Source organism: Rhipicephalus microplus, chromosome 3, assembly GCF_043290135.1.
Source record: "Rhipicephalus microplus isolate Deutch F79 chromosome 3, USDA_Rmic, whole genome shotgun sequence".
Taxonomy (NCBI): Eukaryota; Metazoa; Arthropoda; class Arachnida; order Ixodida; family Ixodidae; genus Rhipicephalus; species Rhipicephalus microplus.
The window spans coordinates 118,806,103-118,831,186 of NC_134702.1; the positions used below are offsets into that span (position 1 = coordinate 118,806,103).

Genomic DNA, 25,084 nt, shown 5'->3' on the forward strand with positions numbered 1-25,084 from the left:
ATGCAGTCGCGTCCTTGCATTGGTTCCCTTGCCCCGCACTTGAAGCATACATTGACATTTGGAGTTGGACAGACGTCCGTACGGTTTCCGGTTTGGAGGAATATGTTGCACACCTGTACTGTTGGCTTGTATGGGTAGCATCTTAACTCGGCACCCATTATGTATACACCCCTCGGTAGCACGTTGCCCGTGAATGTGATAATTGCCATTTTAGACGAGCCAAACATTCTTGCTCTCTCAATATTCACCCCTTGAGTTCGAACACGTAGGTTCTCCTTTAGTTCATCTTGCGAAGTCCCGGCTGGTATTCCATGTACAATTCCCCGCAAGACGCCTTCGGGGTCGGCCACGTATGCATTGAAAGCGTGGATTTGTCCCCTGATCCTTAGTTGACTGATACCTCGCAGCCTACTCGCTACCTCCATGCTTGGCGTAGATAGGATTACAATATTTGATCCTGGGTGAACCCGCAACAGAAAGTCATTGCCATTGAAACTTTGTTCGCAGGCATCTATCACAGCCCAGGAGAGTTCCAGTACCAATATGTTTTTAACCCAAAGACCCTTATGCAGCCTCAGAATAATCTTGATGTCCTCTTTCTATAGGGAAGGTGGGCTGCGTCGCTTTCTCCGTCTGAAACCCTGCGTGGCTTCACGTTTTTGTTTTTCGGCGGGCAGGTTGCTTTCAAATTTCCCCTTCGCTTTCACGGCCTTCTCCATCTGGTATTGCTGCTTTTTTAACTGGTTTTTCTTTTGCCTGCGCGATAAAACGGTATGTCAGGCATCCTCAGGCCATCCATGGCGTTCCGAACAAGTCGCGTCGCCAGTCTCGTTTCCGAGAGTCGCGTCAACAGACGCTGGTTCGTCATCCTTTGCCTGCCGAGACGAGACGCCACTCGCGTCAGTGTCAGCGGTGAGTGATTCCGGTGCCCGAGGAGGGCCGGGATAAGCTTCGTAAACTTCCATATGGCGAGAAAAGGTGATCAGCCCCGGCCACGCATACTTGGCAAAACAAAGGAAAAAGTGACCGCCGGTCCTGCCAAGTCAGGCGGAGCGCTTAGGCTGAGAGAGTTTTCCCGCCGGCTTTTTGTGGTGTCACAAAACAGGTCAAAAAAGTGAGTTAAACATCGCTCACCTTCGATCTTTTTGCCGTGACAGCAAAGCAAGTATCCAAAGTTCCCTATCTGCTAGTCCGGGCTCCCACAAACACACAACACCGTCGTGTTCCGCACGTCGGAGTGCCTTCCGGGACGCGCGACGCCGGCCGTGGTCGTTAAGGTGAACGTCTCCACAAGGTCATCCAATCTGCCTGCGATGGTTTCTTCTCGTAAAGTTAATCCTGGCCCAAGCTTTCGGTATCCGTGGAATCAGGAGAACTTCACAAAGCAGACTATAAGATTGTTAGATGAGTTAGCGTGAAATTTCTCTTAGAAAAGCTTCGAGAAAGCGGAGCGCAGTGTGAACATGCCTTCACAGCTCGGCGCCTCCCCCCACGCGTCAAAGAAACGCAGCGCGGTGCGTGCCTGCGAGTATGCGGCAGGACCTGCGCCTGGCGTGGCAACGCCAGCGTGACGCGAAGAAATGAACCTCGGCGAGCACGCTCACCGCGTCACGTTGAAACGTATTGGTACCTTGACTGTGGCATATACACTCATGTTCTCACAGGACACGCGTCTTATGATTATCATGCTTGCACCAGTTACATACCCTCGTCATTTGTTGTCGTCACGTAATACAAAACTCGGCATATGTGAAGCTACTGAAACGGCCGCGAGAGCATCATAAGTGTGGCATGTAGTCATGTTGTTACATGACACACATGTCGTGATTATCAAGTTTGGATGTGTCATTTACCTATATCGTCGTTCTAGTCATGCAATAACGAGTTTGGTACCTGTGAAGATAACAAAACGACTGCCAGCGCATCACGAGCTTTGCATGTAGTCATGCTGTTTTATGACACGCATTTGGTGTTTATCATGTGTGCACCTGTAGCATACCATCGTCATTCATTCGTGTTCTTTACTACCAACTTTTTTAGAGATGAAACTAGCGAAACAGCCGCCAGCGCCTCATGAGCGTGACATGTAGTCATATTGTTTCATGACACGCATCTCTTGATTATCATGTTTGCAGTCACCTTCCTTGTTTTTTAATAAATGTACGTAAGGAGAGGTTGGGGTCACCTTCCTTCGTTATTCATTCACGTAACGTAATACCAAATTGGGTATATGTGACACTAGCAAAACGGCTGCGAGTGCATTTTGAGCGTAGCATGTAGTCATCATCTTACATAACACAAATGTCATGATTTTCATGTTAGAGACCGTCGCTTGTGTTCGCATTGCAATCATGTCATACCATACCAGTTTTGCAACATGGCATGTGAACCAAACCACCGCAAGAGCTGCAGGACAATGAAAAGTACATCATGACATTCATGAAATATATGTCATGAATTTAATATTATGACTAGTGAAATATGTTCTTCATACATTCATGTTCCGCCATACAACGTTTGGTATCGTTACCATTATCGAAACGTCAGGAGAGCTGAAAGTCGTAGGCGGCTAGATAGATAGATAGATAGATAGATAGATAGATAGATAGATAGATAGATAGATAGATAGATAGATAGACAGACAGACAGACAGACAGACAGACAGACAGACAGACAGACAGACAGACAGACAGACAGAAAGATAGATAGACAGACAGACAGACAGACAGACAGACAGAAAGATAGATAGATAGATAGATAGATAGATAGATAGATAGATAGATAGATAGATAGATAGATAGATAGATAGATAGATAGATAGATAGATAGATAGATAGATAGATAGATAGATATGCTCGAAGTCGCCGAAGTTCGCTAAACAATGCATCGCATTTAAAATGCCGTCCGCATCTTCGTAGGGGGATACTCGAGTAAATGTGTAAAAGAAGGAGATGCATTGCCTTCAACGAGTGCTGGGCTCTCATGTTGAAATGTGCCCCCCTACTAGTTGAAGGCACTGTAGCTTTCATCGCATCTAATCGAGTCAAGCAAAGCGTCAAGTCAAACGAGAGCCAAGTAAAGGTACCCTTGACTGAATTCCAAAAGCGCGATGAAGTGCTTTCCTTTACGGGTGGCCAGTTAACGGTTATGTAGCGCGAACAATCGGTTTTTAGAAGCAGACGCTGCCTCCGTCGGCCTTGTGAGGCGATAGAGGGGCAGTGACAATTTATACGAGACTCAATCATGTGGCACGAGAAGTGAGACGCTGGCATGCGCAGTGGGGGTGTCGATGACACCGCCGAAGCCGCATTTGCGAGTAGGTGCGACTATATATTTCTCCGCAGTGGAAATTTGCAAATGGGGGTTCTGTGCTTGCAACGTTTCACCAAGCGAGCTAGTCTGCTTCAAGGCGAGAACCCTATTGCCCAATTTAGGCAAAAGAGGGAAGAGTGCAACTATAGAAGTGGGTTGGGTGACCGTAACAAATTGTGTGAGTAAGAGAAGAGGAATCACGCGAATAACAAAAAACGAATAAGCTGAGTGAGAGGGGGGGGGGTGGCTTTGGTTGAATCACGCTTCTCAGAAGAAGCACGAATTAAAATGTCAAGTTTGAAATTCCTATATGTAGTGAGCTCAACTCACATCATTCTTTTTAGTGTATGCACGGTATCGGTCTTATGAATTGAAGAGCCCCGTTCAGAAATGCTTATACCTACTCTCTGGAGTGTCTTGTACTTGAGAAAAATGTATGACTGTATAATTTGTGTCTCATGTGAACCGGAAAATTTACTTATTTATTTAAAACTGGGGATCATAAATTTAGTGGCCTGCCTCTGTAGAATGCTTTGGTACTGCTTTCAGTAGTTTATTTACTTTGACTGCACGATGGCCATTTAATTTTATATTAACAGACTCTCATGTTTTTTCAGTATAGATTATGAGCATCTCGTTATGTACATAACATTTAAAATAGCACAGGTAAAACTACATGCTTTCTCACCCACTTTAATTCAAGTGCCAGCCTAAATAATCCGCAAGTCTTTGAAATAATCGAAGCGCCAATCTGTTTATTGAAGGTGCCAAACGTTTAGTCAAAGTTTCATATTTAATCTAAGCGCTAACTCAAGTAGACCAGGCCAGTGAGTTTAATCCAAGTGCTACCATGTTTATCCCAATTACCTACGGCTTTAGTTCAGTTGTAAGTCAGTTTAATCCATGCACCACAAGCATGATACGGCGCTTATTTATGGCAATACAATTGAAATGTACTTCCTACAATATGTAAGGTAATAGTCGCAAATCAGAAAAAATCATTAATATTTGTATTAGCCGCAGGTATTTGTGAAAAAAATTACTACCTTTTTTCGCGTGAGCAGTGTTGGTTCTTTGCTATGTACGAGTTTGTATATGAGTGCTTGGCTCGGGGGCAATCCTTTTAATGAGAACAAAACAAAAAAACAGTACCATGCTACCGAGTACTTTGCGCTCGTCACTAAAGCTCGTGATTGGATTTGTATAGCACTATAAGAGTGGGACAGATCATGCAAGGCGAAGGACAGACAATGGTTATTAGAGTGTAGAAATGCATACCAAGATATATAAAACCTTGGCCGTGGGCAGTGATAGGTCAAAAGCAGGTACATAATCAAGAAATGAAGAGGCCCTCAAAGGCGCCGACAGAATTAGAGAAAATTTGTAGAGAGTTACTTCCTGCAGTGCACATAAGACACAAACTCACGATGCTGGTGTGGACAACGGAAGTCATATTTTGCATTCATACTAGCTGTTATCTTTTTATTATAAGAAAATTGAGTGTATGTTATGAAACACACCTGTTTCAAGTTAAAACGCTTCAGCAACAGTAGCGTCGTCTGTTACAACAAAACAGCAGTATCTCGTTTGATGCATTTGTGAAAAACTTATTTTCACAGAAAACCAGATGAATGCTAGTTTAGCTTTCAATTTTCATTTCTGATTTCAAGAACGCAAGAATAGAATTTTTCAGTCACCATCATTCTCACCGGTCTGAGCAGACCACTGCGAACACCTCAGCGAATTGGCAGCCAAATTCCGCCTGCTCAGCAGACAACTTGAGTCTCTGCATATGCGATGGTGTAGAAGATTAGCCGGACTAATGCAGTAGCAATGAAGCATATAGACTTACATGAACCCCTTGTGCAAATACAATAAGTACCCTTGAATACAAATAATTCGCGCTGTTTTTTTTCCTTGAAGCTTTGACACCAAAACGTTTGGGGAATACAGCACTGCACCTCATTTCATAAGTGCTAGCAAGTATAGGTGAGCGAAAAGTTCTTCCTGTCACTTCATGTTAATATATATCCGACAATTAGACGGTATAAGGTGGCAAGCCATGCGTTTATAGTGCAAGGAATTAACTGAATGGCGCCTGAAATAAAGCAGTTGGCAATTGGATTAAACATGGTGGCACTCGGATTAAACTCCCTGGAACGTGGCCTAATTGAGCTGGTACTTGAAATAAATGTATTACACATGACGTAAATAGATTGGCGCTGAGATTATCTCAAATTATGTGGATAATTTAAGTTGGCACATGTATTAAAGTGAAAGGGAAAAGCTGTCGACTCCATGTGATGGACATAATCACTTGTGGTGTTTTTACCTACGACTCAATCATCTTGAAGGTGTTATAGTTTTGCATCGTGAATGAGAGCAAAATGTTTGTTACGTTGTCAGAAAAACGTTGTTTACTTTTGCATGCACTAAATACCCTTAAAAATTTTAATGAACTGATACACAACTTGAACGCTTTTCTAAGCCGTGTGGTACTTGCCTGTATTAAATAAGATATGAAAAAGACGTTATTTATATTTGCGGACGCATTTGAGTATTTGCATATATATGCTGATGGCTGGTTGGATCGTGCTACGGAGGTAATTTTAGGTAAGGTTTATTTTCCATCTAGTTTACATGTTTCATTGTAGATCCTGTTTAGACCGTCTCGCGGGTACTTTTTTTCAACTAATGTTTTCTTCAGATTGATTAGGTGATGAGCATAGTCGCCATTGTTGCTACAGGTCCTTCGATGCCTCACCTGTCCAAGGAAAATTTCTTGTTTGCAGTGTCACCGGGTAGGGCCAGGGTATTACAGATTTCGTTGACTGCCTCTTAAGTTTCTCTTAAGCGTTGCCTTTCATTCTCCTGTTTCGATGAACACTGTGATGTTTAGAAAGTTATTTTAGGTGGAGGAGTGGCGAGTGGCAAATTTATTACTGTAGTGAAACTCGTTACAATAATCAGTTTATGTCTGGTGGTCACGTACTCATGTCTTTGAGGAACTAGTGCATCTGCAAATGAAAGCGAACTCTTACGGCATATGTAAGCTTAAAGGGCCACTGACCAGGTCTGACATATTTGAGCTGACAAGCGCAATGCGTAGATGAGGCGTTCACGATCACATCCCGCCAAAATTAGCAACGCTACGCGCCACGGAAAAGAGTCAAACTTCAAGATGAACGCTGCTCCCCCACTTAAATTCTTTGCGGGTGCGCATTCAGATAATGAGAGTATAGTGACTAGAAACGTTTTCATAGTGTCCTGAATGGGTGCCTTCCCGAGCGGCGGCGGAGAAATTTCATTCTATGCACCGCGATGCGGCGCTGTTTTTTGCTGAAGCATTATCGAGTGATGGCTGAGGTTCATGACAGGGTACAGCTAGCGGCAGTAAAACCGCATCGCTGCCGCAAGACTTCTTCCCGAAACACTTGTTTAAACTTAGACATTATCGCTAATTACCTTCGCGGCAGGGATAGAAGGAAATAAATATATTTTTAGTATTCATATAGCCGTCTACAGATGCACAAATCTAGGAGTTTGACCCATTTTTTACCACACGCCCACAACTTAGTTTTCTTAATGGGAGGGCGTCTGCTTTGAAATCTAAAGAAAAAAAAAGCACGCTATAGAGTAAGCATGTTTTTTTTTCTTTTTTCAGAGCGGTCTGTACCAATTGTTGTTTTTTGGTAAAGATACCCTTTATTGGGCTCTCTAAGCACGCGTAAAGCAGCTGCGAAGAAGTTACTTGAAGATCAGCGTGTCATTTGCTTAGGTGTGTGCAGGTGAAAAAAAGGGGGGGGGTAGCCGCCCTCACTAAGCAAAGGGGGAGGCAAAGCTAAATCTGCCTCATACATTAAATGATTAGGGAGAAAATAAGCTTCTGAAATGAACCTCCACCCTCCTCCAAGGTGAATGTTTCAGCAGGAGAAGGCTGGAATAGTCATAACAACTGCTGGACAGATAAAGCACCAAGGGAAAAAAAAGTGCACAGGCCATTAACTGCCAACACTTTTTTTTTCAACTCAGTTGTCTGTGACAACTCTTAAGTTGGAAAATGCGCACGCTTTATTATGCTCTTCTGCGTACGCAGAGAATAGAAATGACAAAGTTCTTTGAAGACAAGTATATGAAGCTCAAATAGGTCGTACGTGGAAAGGGGTTGGGCAGCCGCCGTCACTGGGTGGGCATGGGGGTGTGGTCCTGTTAGAATTTTGATTTTGTTTTTGCAAGGTCTCATTGTGAAATAGGGGCACTGAGAAATCGAAGTATGCATACAGGTATTGCTTGGCTTTTACTTATTGTTCTTACTTTTCATTATGTTAATGTAAGCACATCTATTCGGTTTGTCGCAGCTTCTTCATATGGTCAATACTTACTCCTCATGTGTGAATAAGCTTGAGTTTGTTGTCTCGTGGTGCTTATTGTTAATTATTTATTTATTGTTCCGTGTTTCTTTCTTCGAGGTATACATGTCTTTCTTTTTTTTCACTGTTCACTTACATTCTGCATAAAACACTTGTCATTGCGTGTTTCTATCTAATTATCGTATTTTGTTTTTTTCGGTAACAGCTATAAATATATATGGATATTGAAGTCTTTATGTTCAAGTGCAACTGTGCGGAAAAGAATGTTCATTAGGTGGGACTGAAGCCCCGAATCTCCTACGTCTTGTATTCGTTCTGTGCGCGCTATAGCCCACTTGTATGTGTTGTTCAGATGAAGATAACCTGGCAGCTAACTCTGAAAATCAGTTTTTGTCTTTCATTTATATTTTTGGAGCTTTGTGTGACGAGCAGAGCTATTTTGTACTGTTACCACAAAGCTTCTTGAAAACGAGAAACGCCTCAGAGAGCAGACTCAGACGCGTAGATTCTGCGCGCCAGCGAGGGGTTGCGCCCTCAGGAGGCTGTATTGTAAACTCTTTCCACTTTACCGCCTCGTTCACGTCACTAGGAAAACCTTTCTAGCCACTATAATGATGGCATGAAGTGTGCGTAAGTATGACCCTACGTACAAAGCAAAACAGTGTCGTTGGTCCTCTACGTAAACGACGGTGCTCGGACGTTGCCAACAGCGCGCACGTCATGTGCACTTGACCTCTTGGCCGGATGCCCGAGAGGGTAGGAAAAGATTTGGCTTGCGAAGCCTATACGCGGAGGGACGGCAATGGGTTCGAGCTCACCTGCTCGCATCCTCGTTTCGCGCCACTTGAAGAAAAAAGAAAAATAATGCAGATCCCAAGTACAGTATACGAATCAATGATATGCCAAGCACGAATAAGAAAGGTAGATATGTCACCTTAAAATCAGAAAAAACGTTAAAATGTGTAGGTTAATGATGCTGTACATGACTTCCGTGTCATTATTATCATGTTTAGTTGTGTCGTTTACTTTCGTCATCTATTTACGTCACATGATACCAAATTCAGTATATGTGGAGCTCGAGAAATGCCCGCGAGCACACTATGAGCGTGGTAGGTTGTCATGTTCTTACACAACACGCGTGTCAGGAGTATCATGTTTGCACCAGTCATATATTTTGTCATCCATTGACGTCACTTAACACAAAATGTGGTATATGTGCAGCTAGCAAAAGGAACGCGAGAGCATCATGAAGGGCCCAGTATACTCCAATGTAGCGTTGACGCGCGCGCACGCTGGGCACAGTGACACTACGTTAGCAAAACGCGAGCACTCTATGTTCTGACGCCAGGCGCGCCCGACGCGACCAGCGCCCGTCGGCAAGGCCCGACGGCAACGGGCGCGAAAATCGCGCCAATGCGTTACCCAGACAACACTGCTTCTCCCTATTTTCGTGACGAAGGGACGTCGGACGTGCTGAAATGCGCATGCGTCAGAGCAACGCAGCGCCGCACGCGCCTGCGAGTATAAGGCAGGACCGGTGCCTGGCGTGGCAATGTCGGCGTGACGCGACAAAATAAACACCGGCGAGCACGCGCACCGCGTCATGTCAAAATGTATTGGCGCCTTGACTGTGGCATGCAGTCATGTTCTCACATGACACGCATCTCATGATTATCATGTTTGCACCAGTCACATAGCTTCGTCATCCATTGGCGTTACGCAATGCAAAATTTGGATATGTGAAGCTAGCGAAGCAGCCGCGAGCACATCATCAGTGCGGCACGTAGTCAAGTTGTTACATGGCACGTATGTCGTGATTATCATGCTTGGATGTTTTATTTATCTATGTCGTCCGTTCGTGTCGTGTGATACCGAGTTTGGCACATGCGAAGCTAGCAAAACGGCCATGAGCACATCATGAGCGTAACATGTAGTCATGTTGTTACATGACACGCATCTCATGTTTATCACGTTTGCAACAGTATCATACATTTGTCTTCCATTAACGTGCCATAATACCGAATTCGGTATACGTGAAACTAGCGAAACGGCCACCAGCGCATCATGAGCGTCGCATGTAGTCGTGTTGTTACATGACACGCATCTAATGATTGTCATGTTTGCATTAGTCACAGGCCTTCATGAACCATTTACGCACCGTAATACCAAATATGGTATATGTGACACTAGCGAAACAGACGCGTGCGCATCAAGAACGTGGAATGTAGTCATGTCGTTACATGACACGCATGTCATTATTTACATGTTACGGTCTGTCGTTTGTGTTCGCCGTGCAATCTTGTCATACCATACCAGCTTTGCAACATGCCATGTGAACAAAACTACCGCAAGAGCTGCAGGACCATAATTGGTAAATCACGACATTCATGGCATGCATGTCATGATTTTCATGTCATGACTAGTCAAATATGTTCTGCATACAATGATGTTATGTCATACAGAGTTTTGTATATTACCATTATCGAAACGGTCAGGAGCACTAAAAGTCATAACGCTGGTGCACACCGGGGACTAGCCAGTGTCGCGCGACCATTTGCATCTGGTCGCAAACAGCCGTGAACGGTCGCAAGTGGTCGCAAAGCGACTGCTTTGGCTAGTCGCATCCTGACCGATTTTTCAGTCGCGCGACTGGCTTTTTGCCGCTGGCTTCGTGCGCTGGCTTCTTGCGCTGGCTTCTTGCGCTGGCTTGTTGCCGCCAGATACAAACGAGTGCGTTCCTCTGGGTCTGTGGCACAAAGGCCACCACGGAATACTTGGCTTGGAGATGGCGGGACACAGCAGCTTGAGCAAAGTATCGAATTTACGTGGCGGCATTCGGAAAAAGCTAAATGCCGTCAAAGCAAAGAGAAAATAAATTGTGCACTCTCTTTTCTCCGTATTCAGAAACGTTTTTTTGTCTTAACTTGATTGTCACTGCCTTCAATGCAGCGCGTTGGGAACGTGTTTGTGGTTAATGCCTTGGCAACGACTTAAGACACCGCGTCCGAGACGCATTTGTGCTGCATTGTAGGCTGTGGCAAGTCAAGTTAAATTCAAGAACCGTTTCTGACTACGTATGACTCTCGGAAATACTCCTCGTCGTCTCAGCGTAGCTCGGGATGAAGGTGACCTGCATGGCCGGCCAACCCCCACGATCGAATGGACGGTCACACTCACTAGCGGCTTTTTTTTCTTTGAAGGCATCTGTGATGCCAGCGCTGAAACCATGGCACAGTGCACCAGCACCGTGACAATGTCTTGTTCTTCGCTTGAATCGAATTTGACGGGGTCGGGAACGCTGTGCGAGAACGGACGAAAACAATAAATGTGGCGTGCTCGGTTTGTTCTGCTCACTCAGCTGGCGGCGATCAGCTGATCGGCGCCGGTATCGAGAGTTCTCGCTGATAACGAGATCCGGACGTGACTCTCCGGTTTTGAAACTTCCGGTCACTCGCATTCAGCCTCTGCTGGTGTGAATATCAGTCGCTTTTTGGTTGCCAGTTGCGAATGGTCGCGCGACCGCTGTTAGTAGCCGGTATGCTCCAGCCTTTAGTTTGCGGCTAGATAGATTAGATAGATAGATAGATAGATAGATAGATAGATAGATAGATAGATAGATAGATAGATAGATAGATAGATAGATAGATAGATAGATAGATAGATAGATAGATAGATAGATAGATAGATACCCTCAAAGTCGCCGAAGTTCGCAAAGAAATGCTTCGCATTTAAAACAATTTCCAGAAACTTCCACGGTCTAAGTTTTGGTATGGGGCCTGATGAGTGGCCCTTCAAGTCAACCTGCGAATCGACCTGCTATTCTGCAAACGTGTTCACCGTAGTGTAGGACCAGTACTTTCCTTATTTTGACAATATCACTTTTCACGATAATAATGATTGTTTTCATAATGGGCCATTTTTCTTGATCATGCGCTTCCCTTAGTATAATAAGAGTGAACTTGCCCTGCGAGCACACTCCTCTCCATCACACTAGGGATAATCTGTACATTACGTATTGTGCGGCCATTTTATACGTGTGAGTGAAAGGCCCCGAGAGGATGGCCGTGTACAGCATGTATATATTGTTAGACTTGAAAATACAGGAATAATGTCAATATACTAACATCTTACCACTCCTCTTTTTTTTCTTTGCAGCAGAATGGAGTACCCTCTTTTCTAAATACACCGAAGGCATATATAGGGGTTCCGACACAATTTTGCACTTTATACACAGCACCAGTATCATCAAGAGACTGTTCGAGGATGAATATGTTGGCAAAGTTGGTCTGCAATACCTGGTCGCCTGGAGCATCTATAGGCAGCTGGTCAAGTTCACTGAGCCATACATGTTCCGTGGTGAGAAGAAGGTCGACGAGGTTTGCTTCGTGCACGTCAGGAATGTTATGAGCTTAGCGATTCTCAGCGAGCACTTCTATTCGTGTAAGCATTTTCAGTGTTAAATTTTACTTATATACCATCATCATTCTTTTTTCAGCTCAACAAGACGCACTGCTCGTAGGCAAATGAAAAAAAACACTAAATGAATAGCACCGCGATAACTTTAGCCAGACAGGACTCGCTGGACCTGATTGTAAAAATTATTTACCAACCAAACAAAACTACGTCTACCAGAGAAATGTATGAGTTGGATCGACTCATCATCATGCCAGAACTCAATTATTTAAGGAAACGGATGAGCTGTGACCTTAACCTCATTTTTAGTTCGAAACACACATATGTAGTGAAAAGCTGCGCTGTTCAAATTGACACGTGACAACCACCACGCATGAAAGCTCTCAGGTGACAAATTTAGGACAAATTTTCAAAAAAATCTTAATTTAAAAAAAGTCAACCTCAGTGAATGTGGGGGCTGTTTTCCAATACGATGAGTCGTTTCGCGGAGCTAAACACAGCCCGGGCTTGTGTCTGCAACTACTGGCTGTCCAGAGGACGCGGGCCATTGCGAGGTGTCTTCACCTTCCCGTGCTGACCTGAATGAAGCCGCCGACTGGTTGAGTGGGTCTTGGGACTTAGTTAAACTAGTACCCCTGGTATTTTATTAATGTTATTTGTATGTATGTATGTAGGTACCGAGCATTCACATTGTAAAGAGAATCGAGTTTCTTTTCGTGCAAGTCCAGGGAAGGCACGCTGATTTATACCTTCCCAAAACGAGCAATGTGGGCCGCCTCCACAATTTATATCGCGCATATTTTTACATTTAATAGTACTTTCACTATGATCGCACGCACGGACACGTGCCGCTATGCCGTGTTAGGCTCGATGACTGCGCATCTCACTGTTGTCACATCTGTCAATGTACGGGGGCCTCGTGTTTGTGGCACAGTCGTTCGGGTCAACCGCAATCTTTGCCGGGAGAAAAGGAAACAATGTCTGGCTGAATTTGAATATCAAAACCATAATATATGAATCATGCAGCATTATTATGTTTAGATCGCGTGCTCCCATATGCACCTCGACGACCGATTGGCACCGTTTTCTGCTCATGCTGAAAAAGGGCAGCAGAATGATTTAGGTGGACAACAACCAATCCAATGTGCTCCTCAAAACAAGTTCCAGCATGGCGATAAATGCGCTATCAGTCGTTTTTTATATTTTACTTTGATGTAGCCCTTCTGAAATGAAATGGCCGGATGTACGTTTGGCTTTTCTAATGCGCTAATTGGCTAACATATTTCTCAATGATATGTGACACAAAGTATTATGCTCGTTTTAATGTTACCATGAGCAAATCAAAGCGTTGGTAGGACGCCATTTTTGTATGATGCGTTAGATGTTACCTTTGCCTACTCTTAAGAACTACAGTCATTTTAGAAAACATTTATTGCACTTTATATTCAAGTTCTGCGTTTTGCGTTATGATAATATAAATATGAATACCACTGCAAGCTCCACGCCATCTTATTGTTGTCTTAGCCGCCATCACATAGCAATAGCATCAACACGGTGAAATAACTTCATACATATGCTACAGAATGATTGTCGTCACTGTGCGATTATTGCGTTTTCCTGTCAATAACTTGTCCTATTTTGAATTTTCATTCCCACGTGTGCCAAAAATATTGATGATTATTCATACCAATTGTTCTTGCTTATTTTTCTTGCTCAACAGTCGTTTCACCACGTATGATAGAGGGAGTGAGACAAATGGCATTCCGAATTCGGGATACCTTCGGGGATGCCTTGAACGCCTCAAGCTGGCTGACTACACGTTTTCGACGACGCTTTACGAGCAAGTTGTATGAAATTAAGGTCCAAGCAGGAAGTCCTGGAGATCGAATAGAGCCCGGATTCGTGGAAACGTTTTACGGTTAGTATTCCTATCTTTAGCTGCCAGCTGGATGAGATAAAGCACAGGAATCACCATTCATAGCGGCTACACGCATTCGCCATTCACATTAAGATTTTCGGCACTAAATTTCAAGGAGGTATGGTGTGTGTGGCAATGCAGAACACCAGGTTCCTAAGAATTTATATGGTGTCATCACTCAATAAACATTCATTTTTTGTTGCAGCTCATAATGCTGACTAGAGAGAAGTAGAGGTAAGGTCTCAAGGATTTTATAAAACGCTTGGCCGCTAACGGCTAACCAGGATTTCATGAGACTGGCTTACTTTACTTTCTCTTAAGCGTCACTAAAATTATTTTAATAGTCAATCACGAAAAATTCATGCGTTCAATTTGAAGGGGTTAGCAGCACCTTTAGCGAGAGGCGTGAAGGCTACGGACGCGAAATCTGTTTGCAACCGCACCGTGGTGGTGTAGTGACTAAAGTATTCGGCTACTGACCCGCAGGTCACGGGATGAAATGCCGGCGGTGGCGGCTGCAATTTCGATGGAGGCGAAAATGCTGCAGGTCCGTGTGCTGAGATATGGGTACACGTTAAAGGACCCCTGTTAATAGAAATTTCAGGAGCTCTCCACTACGGCGTCTCTCATAATGATATGGTGGTTTCGGGACGTAAAATCTACATATTGATTGATCAATCGAAAACTTTTCGCACCGAAACCATAAGTAAACGGTTTACGAAAAAGAACACAGAAACCCTCTTTGTTTATTTTTACAATTCAGTGTTTGCTATACAGAACATTACCTATATTGACTAAAAGTAACGCATAGTAACGCCGCAAAGAAGAATAAAAACTGTTGCAGACGACCTGCTCGACTACCAAATGCATGGTATAGGAACTAGAGTTCACTTGTATTTGTACTCGCTAGGATATGGCTGGGTTAACGGGGTGTTCGAAGGCCACTGTAGAAGCGCTGTAGCCAACAATTCATCTTTGTATAAAGGCTGCTTATCGTTACTGCTTATCTTTAACATGGCTCACTATTGTTCGCTCTTCTGTAATGCAGAGTGATAACTAAATTGTGACATCATCATGTCACCATAGCGCGGCGCCTTCTCATAAGGGTGATTGTTTGCATGGCAAATTTTGACGCCCATGCTGGCGGTCTTTTTCTTTTCGCATTTTGACAAGCACAAAAAACTTTCGCCTCAGAAAATCACTGCCCTTTCAGGTTTTGTTCCTCGAACATTGCCCCCTATAGTGTTATACTGGAGGCATGTATTTTTCTTCCTCGCTAAAATTTTGAAACAGCAAGTTCCAATCCGATGTAGCTTGTTAAACAGTCTTTATTCTCCAGAAAGAAGAAAAATAATAGCGGCCATTATAGCGGACTGATATACTTCACCCTGCCTTCTGATTCCTCATTGCCTTTCTCAGTCGTTGTTTAGAGACGGCTCAGGCAGGTCAGCATTACCAGTAAGATGATAGGCAATTTTGCTTATTCTTGTAAAACATTATCTCACCAGTTCTCTTGATGCGATGTTTTTTAATTCTCAAACCAGTCACGTGCGTTTGCAAGTGAGTCAACTATACAAGAAACAAAGAATAATCGCGTAACATATCGTCAATGGCTCGGTGCAGAAACTCTTCCGGACGTACCAGTGAACCGACTCTTTCCATCGTGGATAGCAGCTCGTCGCCTTCACACTCGCTATTCGTGGAAAGACCAAGAAAATCCACTGTACAACGAGGGGGAAGTCGGTGCCTATTACACCATTGACAAAAGCATAATAATTCCAATTGCCATTGTGCATCAACCGTTCTATTATGAGTACGGACCAGTAGGACTCAATTATGGTGGCCTTGGAATGGTAAGAGCTCATGCTTTAAGCTTAAGGCATTGCGCATAACATACTTCATGCGTGTTCGCGTTATTGTGTAACTGGTGCTGTGGTACTCCAGGGCTACATAAAACAATGGGTACACTTAGACATTATTGTTTAGAAAAATAAAAATGCTGTGACAGTTCAGCACATTTCGTCTTCGAACACGAGCAGTATGTAGAACTGATAATATTTTTGGCTGCTAAGTCCAAATTACAATGACTAAAACCTAAGGGACTGTCTAAATATAGTGTTTACAAATTGAAATAAATTAATTTTATAGAAATGCTACAAGGGATCATTTTATATCACCAGCAAGTTTTTTGCAAAAAAATAGAAAATATGTCTAGCAGAGTTGCTCTTAAAAAGCAGATCCTATTGTTAGAATAATAGAAAATTTAGTGTCTAGTATGCAGACGCTAGAGGCTCCACGTGGTTTGGTAAATGCGGAGTGGCGTACGCATGCAAGCATGCGTCATAGGTGTGCATAGCAAATACGAGCCACTGCAGGTCCCACGTGCGCACATTGCCAGAGGCACCATAACATTAAATATTCTTGTGTGACTGCTGTACCTGAATGCACAGCCATGCGTAATCGACCAAAATGAAACGCCGAGCGTGCGTATATATCACCGCTTGCACGAGATGGCGTACAGCGCATGGACTACAGCGCGGATGTTTAAGCGCTTCTGCTTTTTGCGTGATGCCTGTGGCAAATGTCGGCTAACATAGGACGGCCGAACGCGAGAGACCCAGCTCTCTCTGCTCAGAGGATGTTGTCAGCAAAATTTTACCGCGTCTTCATTGGTTTGAGTTTTCAAACGAAGATTTTATTGACTCTGAAGATAGTGATGTTCAAGAGCACCCACTGCACCGGAGGAAACAGGTGACGCGCTCACTCAAAAAGTATCATCATCCATAAACGATGGCGCAAAGAAAAAAAATAAATGAAAACAACTTTCCTCCCGGGTCTATTGTTTGAACCTGAGTTACGAGGTCCGATATTGAGCGTGTAAGGAGGTGTGTGTGAGTGTTTGTGAAAAACATTAATTCATGCAGAGTTTGCAGGCCCATAAAGGACCTTGACACAGGGGGAGTCCTTATTCTGGGACCCCACTGGACAGGGCCGCTACCCACGCTGTTAGACTATAGCTGTTTCAGCCTTCAGCCCTGAGAAATTCAATAGGACTGCCTCCCTTGCCTATCTAGTAGAGGTAGGCTTAGGGGGAAGGTAAGGATTCATCTGGCATACCCACGTGAAGTGAAATCTATCAGAAACTTCGCCATTGCGAGGGCACAACGCATCAACCTTTGGGTCTGAATGTTTCACTATTGTAGGACACAACAAGGTGTTGCTCTGCGGGTGCCTCAGGGTTCGTTCATCGGCCTTACTCAGGCCCTTAGCGGGTACCGGGAAAAGGCGATGTCGTTCGCAATATAACACCGAAATTTCTCTGAATCACAGAAGTTGTTGGCTAGTTTCTAAACCGGAAAAGCCTAGGTGAAGTGCCCGGCAGATAAGCGCGCGGGCGGCCGCATCCGCAGCCTCGTTAAACCCTCTAAGGCCCTCGTGGCTCGGAGTCCAAACAATGCGTTTAGTTGAGGAGTCTAAATCCCTGACGGCTCACTGAAAGCCCACAGCTTGGCATTGGCATTGGAGGTGGTTACCGGTATGTCTAAAGCTTGCTTTGTAGCCTTCTTTTGATAAGGTCGATGCGCTGGTCGTCTTGCTTCGTAGTGCAAAAGTAGAATATGGAGTAGAGAATCAGGTTGAGTACGAAGCAAGGACAAGTTGAAGCGTATCCTTGCCCCTCTCAACACACAGCACTTGTTCGAAACGCGGTGGATCATACGGCCGACTTTCCGCATATATGTGTTTCAGTTTGCTAATTGTAGATTCTGGTCAGAATCGGTTATGGATGAACAAGCCCAGGATCCACACCTTCTCGACTTCTCTAACACAAGCTCCCATGACAAAAATACGTAAGTTCATGCCGCCTTTGAGGTTGGCTCTGACGTGCGGAAGCTTTGATTTTGCAGTAGCGCATTAAAGACCACAATCGAAAGCACAGCCATCGACGATAGAGGTGGCCTGCTGGAGCTGGCCTTCTATTTCTCCACAGCTATCTACAATATTCAAAATTGTTATATGAACTGAGCGGAGTGCGTGTTAGGTTCCCTCCACCCAGCCCAAATAATGTGGAAGCTGCATCATAGCAATGTTGAAAAGGAGCAGTGACAAGACCGCTCCTTGAGGAGTACCCCTTGTGCCCATTGTGTTTGGGCCGTATTCATCATCCTCAATTTTGAGCAAGGCCTGACGCTCTTACTTTGGCAAATGCCTTATCATAACCGGAAAAGCTCAGGTTTACCAAAATACTGCCCTGATGAAGGTTATCAGAGGCGCTTCTAAAATTGAGAGCAAGGATGGCCTTGTCATTGTGGCGCATGACAGTGGGTTGTATTATGTCACGGTATAACTGAAGAAGGACATCCAGAACTGACATATATATCGGTGACACACATGCATAGTGTCTGCAAAGAGGCACTTAGCGCTCATGTATGCAGAAAGGTGACCCCGAACCATTTACGTCATAAGTTTAACACCCATGAAGCTTGTGAGATAGGCCTCAGGATTTCGGTATTCAGCATTTTGCTGAGTTTAGGATGTAAGGAGCAAAAACAACGCGCCATTGTAGACACCTCTTTGGCGAGAAGATCCGAGTGCGAGCTTTCGGCTCGAGCAAATGGATTCCTGTGTCCGTTGTCGCCACCCGCTGTTAGCGTAGATAGACCTGCTGAAAAAGTGATACTTATGCCAATAAATCATGTTTAGGTGTTTCAACCTCTGCGCAAGAGGCCCATGCTTCTCTAATGTGAACACTCAAACGGATGAATCTATTCAACAAAAGATCACAGCATATGCGCAGAGCGAATTATGATGTTCAGGGGGGAACTTTCGTCCGTCCATTCCTCCTCCCGTCAGTCTATCTGTGGATACGCCGTGATGGCTGCGCCTAAAGGATGACATGCCGCAGACCATACACAGCTTCACCCCTGAAAGTTCGTTGTGCTTTAAAGAGGAAGCAATGAAGGAGATAGCCGCAAAGTGTAATGTCACACGCAGGATAGCAGGCACTTCGGAGCTTCCAGCGCACCGAATGAGTGCAAGAAACCTACCAAAAGAGCTCACACGCAATGAGCATGAACAAAAAACCCTCAGAGCTCGACATTTCCACCGTGCTCCTCAAGCACAAAATCAACAAGAACACATACCGAGTGCGAGCAAAAAAAAATCTGTTGTGACTTCGTCAACGCACTCCTAGTGGCACTCCTAGTGCCACCAACAATAAGCACCACGTTATATATATATATATATATATATATATATATATATGGGATATGGCACAACGGGAGCGTTGTCAACAAGGATAAATATATTTATTTCCCAACAGTTTCGGGAGGGGACCTCCCTTCATCAGGGGATGAGTTATACTGACATGAACTTCCTTGCTGCCGCGTCCCTCTCGCCTTGAAAGACGTTTGCGAGAGTGAGAGGGAACTGGAAGAAGGAAAAAAAGAGAGAAAAAAGACGAAAAAAGAAAGAAAAGAAAGAAAGTAAAAAAGAGGAAGAACCACTGTCAACACTGAGAAGGAAGCCAACTGTCCGTCTACATCCACCTACGGTTCATATCACGTGCTGTTCAGTTCTTGGCGTGTGTCGGGCCACCCAAGATTGTCGCCGCGGTGCCGGGAGGGTCCGGGACGGCGTGCCTAAAGAAAGGGGTTTCCCCGTAATTGGTCGTTTGGTCGTTCGGCGGGCGGCGGGCGGTGTGTGTAAAGGAAAGGTTTCTCGTTAATGGGTCGGTCGGCTATTTACCTTTAATCTTCGTCCGTTTCCCTTCAACGGTCATGAAGTGGTAGGCGAACGTAAACACTTTGTATGTGCATGTGAAAAAAAAACAAGAAGAGGACAGTGTACACGTACGAGTCAGTCAGAAAAAAGCATGGTCTCCAGCTATCAATCTTTGTCACCAATTTTCTCCTGGCTTACTTCTCGGAGGCAGTTGAGTTTTCCGGGGTCCTCATTGATACCGGCTACTAATGTACGAAATTTGAAAATAAAATATGCCTCACGCTGCTCGCGCTCGCGTCTGTTTGAAAAACCGGACTGCAAAAGAGTTACGCTATTATTTTTAAAACTGTGGTTTGGCAGGCGCAGATGTCTAGATAAAGGTAGCTTCGGCAGTGAAGTGGCGTGGTACCGGTGATTATTGAACCGCAGCCGAAATGGCGTGTCTGTTTGGCCGATATATTCTTGTCCGCAGATGTTGCAATGTAGCATGTATATTACGTTACTAATAACGTAATAGTAACGTAATAAGTAACGTAATATACATGCTACATTGCAACATCTGCGGACAAGAATATATCGGCCAAACAGACACGCCATTTCGGCTGCGGTTCAATAATCACCGGTACCACGCCACTTCACTGCCGAAGCTACCTTTATCTAGACATCTGCGCCTGCCAAACCACAGTTTTAAAAATATTAGCGTAACTCTTTTGCAGTCCGGTTTTTCAAACAGACGCGAGCGCGAACAGCGTGAGGCATATTTTATTTTCAAATTTCGTACATTAGTAGCCGGTATCAATGAGGACCCCGGAAAACTCAACTGCCTCCGAGAAGTAAGCCAGGAGAAAATTGGTGACAAAGATTGATAGCTAGAGACCATGCTTTTTTCTGACTGACTCGTACGTGTACACTGTCCTCTTCTTGTTTTTTTTTTCACATGCACATACAAAGTGTTTACGTTCGCCTACCACTTCATGACCGTTGAAGGGAAACGGACGAAGATTAAAGGTAAATAGCCGACCGACCCATTAACGAGAAACCTTTCCTTTACACACACCGCCCGCCGCCCGCCGAACGACCAAACGACCAATTACGGGGAAACCCCTTTCTTTAGGCACGCTGTCCCGGACCCTCCCGGCACCGCGGCGACAATCTTGGGTGGCCCGACACACGCCAAGAACTGAACAGCACTTGATATGAACCGTAGGTGGATGTAGACGGACAGTTGGCTTCCTTCTCAGTGTTGACAGTGGTTCTTCCTCTTTTTTACCTTCTTTCTTTTCTTTCTTTTTTCGTCTTTTTTCTCTCTTTTTTTCCTTCTTCCAGTTCCCTCTCACTCTCGCAAACGTCTTTCAAGGCGAGAGGGACGCGGCAGCAAGGAAGTTCATGTCAGTATAACTCATCCCCTGATGAAGGGAGGTCCCCTCCCGAAACTGTTGGGAAATAAATATATTTATCCTTGTTGACAACGCTCCCGTTGTGCCATATCCCATACCTTCACGAAGACTAACTGGCCCATTGAATTATTACTCCCACTATATATATATATATATATATATATATATATACATATATATATATATGTATGTATATATATATATATATATATATATATATATATATATATATATATATATATATATATATATATATATATATATATAAATAAATATATATATGCGGCGGCGATGGCATAGTGGTTAGAGCATCCGCCTCGCATGCAAAAGGGGTGCGTGGCTCGAATCCCGGTGCCACGCAGTTCCCAAGCAGATAAAAAAAATCTGCGTGGTGATGGAATTGCGTTAAGAGGCCCAGGGTGCGGTCTCACCGGTAACCACCACCGGCAACGCACTCCCTCACCAGAGAAGGATTGGCCACCCTGGTGCAGTATCTGGCCACTACCTCCCACATGCATACGTCAATTAACTCATGGCCTTCAGTCCCAGCAGCTGCGAAGCAACTGACCACTGAGGCGGTCAGATCTGCAACGCCACAGAGGGTGCTAACCCCCAAATGCAGAGATGTTTCTTGGTTCGCGACTTCGACTTGACTTGAGCAAGTCAGCGTGAAGCAAGCAGCGGGCTTCAAAACGCCCAAGTCAGCCTTCGCGTTTCATAGATGCTCAGGCTGTCTTGCTTGGTCAAGATAACAACGAGCTTCAAAGCAGAAACAGGCTGCTTACCTTCTAACGAGGGTAATAATGAAGTTGTTCGCGTAAGGCATGTGTTACAGCCAAAAAAAAGACCATACGTTTGAAAATAACTCTAAAAACGAAAGGCCAGAAGCATATTTTTGCCATTTTACGGCTAACGAGCGGCACGTGGTGCTTGCCGCCACAGCGATGCGTAGTGTTGCTTCTGTAAAGCGTTCATTGCCCGCTGGTTTTAGTGGCCACCGAAATGCGGCACGTTTCGCAACGGTTCCTTCTTGTTTGGAGGCGAAACAAGTATCGCGTTGGGTTCTTTTGTCGTTATTTTTTTTTCAATCGAATGCCATGGCGTGTATTTGTATGATGCAGTGACTATAAAATGGTACGGTCTCGAATGCGCCTAGACTTGAAGAAGGAACGACAGAAACTGATACGCAAGGAGCCAATCAATGAGCTTACACTGAGAGGGAAAGTACAGGAACTCAGAGTCTCGCTTAAAAAGAGGTACTCGGCTCTATGTAAGGAAACCAACTTTAGCGTTGATACAATGAATGATAATCTGATGAATATCATTACTGAGTGTGCAGGGGAAGTTGGAGGTAAGGCAGTCAGACAGGACACTGGTAAGCTTTCGCAGCAAACGAAGAATCTCATTAAGAAGCGTCAAATCATGAAAGTCTCAAGTACAACAGACAAAATAGAACTGGCAGAGCTTTCGGAGTTCATTATTAGGCGTAAGTGTATGCGATGTTAGAGGGTATAACACGGAAGAATTGAACGCACTCTGCAAAACGGAAGAAGCATGAAGGCAGTGAAGAGGAAACTTAGGATTGGCAAAAATCGGATGTATGCACTAAGGGACAAAGAAGGCAAAATACCTACCAATATGGATAGGATAGTTAAAATAGCGGAGGAGTTTTACAGAGATCTGTACGGTAGCCGGGATAACCACGAACTTAGTACTATAAAAACAAGCAGTAACCCATATGACACCCCACCAGTAATGATAGAAGAAGTCAGAAAAGCTTTGGAGAGCATGCAAAGAGGCAAAGCTGCTGGTGAGGATCAGGTAACATCAGATCTGCTGCAAGAGGGAGGACAGAGTGTGTTAGAAAAACTGTCCATCCTGTTGACGAGGTGTCTCCTGACGGGAAGAGTACCAGAGTCTTGGAAGAACACAAACATCATCTTAATACACAAAAAAGAAGATGACAAGGGCTTGAAGAATTACAGGCCGATCAGCTTGCTCTTTGCAGTATACAAGCTATTAACAAAGGTAATTGCTAACAGAGTAAAGCAGAACATAGGAATTCAATCAACCAAAAGAAAAAGTGGGATTTCGAACAGGCTACTCAACAATCGACTACGTTCACACTATTATTCAGGTAATAGAGGAATGCTCAGTATATAACCAACCACTCTACATAGCCTTCATAGATTACGAGAAGGCGTTTGATTCAGTAGAAATATCCGTCGTCATGCAGACACTGGGAAATCAGGGCGTCGATGAAGTATGTATAAACATCCTGGAATAAATCTACAGGGGATCAACTGCTACCATAGTGCTTCATAAAGAAAGCAACAGAATACCAATCGAGAAGGGTGTAAGCGCAGGGGGACACAATCTCCCCAATGTTATTTACCGCGTGCTTACATGAGGTTTTCAAAAGCCTAGAATGGGAAGAGTTAAGGTAAGAGTACCTTAGTACCCTGCTTTTCGCTGATGAAATTGCATTGCTGAGTAAATCAGGGGACGAATGGCAACCCATGATTACCGAAGTAGACAAGGAAAGAAGAAAGTTGGGTCTTAAATTTAATCTACAGAAAACCAAAGTAATGTACAACTTCGGAAAAGAGCAGCGCTTCGAATTAGGTAATAGTGCACTTCAAGTTGCAAAAGACTATGTCTGCAAAGGGCAGGAATAACCGCGGAGCCTAAGCACGAGATTGAAGTAACTAGAAGAATAAGAATGAGGTGGAGCACATTTGACAAGCACTCTCAAATTATCACAGGTAGAGTGCCACTATCCCTCAAGAGGAAGATATATAACAGCTGTATCTTGCCGGTACTTAGCTACGGAGCAGAAACCTACGGAGCAGAAACGGAGCAGAGGGTTCAGCTTAAATTGAGGACAATGCAGCGAGCCATGGAAAGAAAAATGGTAGGTGTAACTTTAAGCGACAAGAAGAGAGCAGAGTGAATTAGGGAACATACGGGGGTTAAGGCTATCATAGCTGAAATGAAGAAGAGGAAATGGACATGGGTGGGCATGTAGTGCATAGACAGAATAACCGCTGGTTATTAAGGGTAACTAACTGAATTCCCAGAGAAGGCAAGCGGATTGGAGGGAAACGGAAGGTTAGGTGGGCAGATGAGATTAAGAAGTTGCTGGTATATATCTCGAGACCCTTGCCACTCCTCCGCGTTGCCTTCGCAAGCCAAATCTCTTAACCCCTTTCAAACATCCGACCAAGAGGTCATGAGCGCATGACGTGCCCAAACAAGTCCAGCCCCGGAGCACACGAGCGGCGTTGTTTTGTTGACCAGCGTTATTTATTGCGAAGCATTTCTTAGCGAACTTCGGCCACCTTGAGCGTATCTATCAATATCTATCTAGCTGCACACGACTTTTTAAGTGCGAATGCACTTTATAAGCGACCCTGAATCCGCCGTCCGCAGTGCGCCTTCTCCTCTCTCCTAGAAACGGCGCGAGGAACGGAGAGGAGCGTCTGTTGTGACAGCGCAGTGACGTCACACCACGTGATTGCGCGCGCTCCGCCCTCCGCTCCGTGGCTGCGCGTGCCTGCGCAGCCAAGACTTGCTCGATATTGGCAAGTTGTCATAGGTATGGATTCAGCGCAGGCATCAAATACGAATGCGATACCTCCAACAACGAGTACAACGCAATCGGATGCGACCATTGCACGTGTCCTTGAAGATGTCGCGCCGGTTGAAGACAAGGCAGCGCGGCGAAGGGCCCGTCATCCCGAGCGCAAGCGGGTGAAGCGGGCCGCGGACATAAACATCATTATAGTGCGAGTTTACTCTCACATATACGCGTAAACTCACCAAGATTTCCCGAGAGTCTAATGGTTCCTGGGAATCGCAATGTGATCACACGGGGGAGTTAACCTTAACTCTTTAGCGAATGCCAACAGATTTTAACTTTACTGCCCCTCATAGCATAACCCCGTCCATTC

The 25,084-nt window shown here is 44.6% G+C and overlaps 1 protein-coding gene across 2 annotated transcripts in view; it reads left to right on the plus strand.

Annotated features, from left to right (window-relative positions):
• The window catches only part of LOC142803311 (neprilysin-4-like), a 96,738-nt gene that overhangs the window by 23,904 nt on the left and 47,750 nt on the right, over positions 1–25,084 (plus strand). For both annotated transcript variants that reach the window (XM_075888438.1, XM_075888439.1), the window contains 3 exons: positions 11,838–12,122; positions 13,816–14,013; positions 15,637–15,866. In XM_075888438.1, coding sequence (XP_075744553.1) covers positions 11,838–12,122; positions 13,816–14,013; positions 15,637–15,866 — 713 coding nt within the window. The remainder of the gene's footprint in view (positions 1–11,837; positions 12,123–13,815; positions 14,014–15,636; positions 15,867–25,084) is intronic.